The sequence below is a fragment of the Grammomys surdaster genome, unplaced genomic scaffold (assembly GCF_004785775.1).
Source record: "Grammomys surdaster isolate TR1022 unplaced genomic scaffold, NIH_TR_1.0 166, whole genome shotgun sequence".
Classification (NCBI taxonomy): Eukaryota; Metazoa; Chordata; class Mammalia; order Rodentia; family Muridae; genus Grammomys; species Grammomys surdaster.
The window spans coordinates 3015030-3017322 of record NW_021604614.1 but is presented as its reverse complement, the minus strand read 5'-3'; the positions used below and the strand labels follow the sequence as shown (position 1 = coordinate 3017322).

Genomic DNA, 2293 nt, shown 5'->3' with positions numbered 1-2293 from the left:
CCACCTGTGTTTCCCTAGATGAGTGTGGGATTGTAGCCCAGATCTCCGAGCCCTTGGCAGCTGCAGACATCCCAGCATATTACATCAGTACTTTCAAGTTCGACCATGCGTTGGTAAGTGGCCCCTGGGGACAGGTGGGCACTATGTGGGTAGGGCACAAGTAGCTGGGCTCACACACTTTTTTTTCCTTTGCTTCCCGCCCTGTAGGTTCCAGAAGAGAATATCAGTGGGGTTATCCATGCCCTGAAGGTCAGTCAAGCAGGGAAGCATTAGAAAAGATTCGTCTCTGGGCTCCTCCCTGCCACAGCCCACCTGGGCCTTTCCCCTCCACGAAGGTTATTCTTGCAGTATTTCCCTATGGACTGAAAGCTCGGCCCCAGGACCTTTAAGGAAGGGGCCTCTGGGACACTCCCCCGATTCCTGACTCCTCCAGGCCTGGGCCTAAACTAAGGCCACCCCTACAGACTCCCCCTGCCTTCCAGAGTCCCCAGCCTTTTCAATAATGACTCAGTTTCCCCTCAGTGGGGATGTGCCCATCTTCCTCCCCCAAGTTCCACCCCAGAAAGTGGTCTCCGAGGCCCAGGGCACTTGGGAACAGCCGAAGGCCTCACATACAGCCTGCAGCAAACACCAAAGGAAGCTGGCACCTCCCACGAGACATTGGAATTGGGGTCCTGATGCACCTAGGGACATCTTAGGGAGTTGGTGGAGCAAGATTGAGGGTGCAGAGCTGGGGAAGCCCCCGTGAGGCCCCCAAGATTGATGGTTATGGTTGCTGCTCTAGTTTTAAAGGCTCAGGGGCTGGTTCCCTCAGATTGGAGGCCAGTAGGCCACCCTCAGGTCATAATGGCCGGTGAGCCTCAGACAGTGGCAGTGGGGTCCCTACCCCTAAGCTGGGGAGGAAAACCAAGACCCTAGACCAACTGCTGACCACACAGGGCCTGTGTCAATTTTCCTCTAGAACTGCCAAGAGGGGCCCTGGGCCAAACTTCCCCTCCAGAGCACTTGTCCCTGGGGAGGATCCCAAGACACCTCCTCTCCCACCAGCCTAGAGTGCCAGCTTCTACCTGTCCTTTGTTCGCTCTCCCCAGACCCCACATGGCTAAGCAAAGACTCAGCTTCTTCCAGCAATGGGCACCCCCACCTGCCCAGGCCTAGGGTGCCTTGGGCCATGTCCCACCTCCCCAGCTATCACTTAGACCAGCCTAGAGAATTCCCCTTCATCCTCTCTACTTTAGGGGATGAAGAGACCTCAGCCCCTGCAGCTCATATACCTGCCTGAAATACACACAGCAGTCAGTGGTCATGGTGGTACCCAGGAGGCCACTATCTTCAAGCATTTGTAGGGAAAAATTACACTTGCGGGTTTCTTCTTCGTTGGTTTTGCATACAGGTAGCTGGGGAAAGAGTAGTTTTGTTTGGAGGGGCTGGGGCCTGTTTGAGTCTTATTAGGGTGCCCAGGGGTCAGTGGAACTTAGCACCCTGTGGCTCCGGGGACAGACACAGATGCAAAGATGTATCCTAAGAATCTTGGCTTCTGAGGAAGGCTTTTGGGAGCAGAGTTCTGACACAAGACACCAGTACCCCATAGCACCCCCTACAGGGCATCCCAGTGTATCGCCACCTGTGTGTGGCGCTGTTAGCTGGAACTGCGGGGTCCACTAGACTTCTTGCTCTTGGGGTGGATTCTCAGGCCTGTGCGCGGTCTCCAACAACAAGGTCAGAGGGGGGAATGTTTATTTACCCCTGCACAGTCTTGTACAAACTCTGTTTCTCTCCTCTCTGGGCCGCAGAAACACACTGGGTGGAAGAACTATTCTAGAACCCTGTAGAAGCTCAGAACCCAGCATGTTAATCAAAATCACCTCTGGTTGGTTTTAGTGGGTTTGTTTTTCTTTTCTTTTTTTCTTTTTTTTTTTTTAACTCCTTTTGCACAAAACCCTTAAAACAACCAAATCTTACTGTTTTCTGATCCCAAATGGGAAATGGCAAGTGGGCGGGGCTTTATAGTGAGGCCTCCAGTCCCTTTTTTTTCTCCCTGGAAGGCCTTGATTGTCCAGGGTGCATCCCTTCTGTCCCCCTTTCCAGTTATCCCTTCCCACTGTATAAGTGTGCTGGCCCCATGCCCCCTGCCCCAGAGTTGTGTGGACCCCTAGACTTGCTAGGAAGAGACTGTGTATTGTACACACCTATAAATACATGTTTTATGTTGATAGAGATATATTCTGTAAATAGCATATATACTTGAGCAATATATATGTTAATATATTCTGTGTGCGCAGGACACAGGCAA

The 2293-nt window shown here is 52.3% G+C and overlaps 1 protein-coding gene across 1 annotated transcript in view; it reads left to right on the top strand.

Moving 5' to 3' along the window:
* Positions 1 to 1864, top strand: part of Castor2 (cytosolic arginine sensor for mTORC1 subunit 2) — a 35425-nt gene extending 33561 nt beyond the window's left edge. Inside the window, exons 8-9 of the mRNA XM_028766165.1 lie at positions 19 to 113; positions 208 to 1864. Coding sequence (XP_028621998.1) covers positions 19 to 113; positions 208 to 273 — 161 coding nt within the window. The 3' untranslated portion in view covers positions 274 to 1864. The remainder of the gene's footprint in view (positions 1 to 18; positions 114 to 207) is intronic.
* The last annotated feature ends 429 nt before the right edge of the window (positions 1865 to 2293 follow it).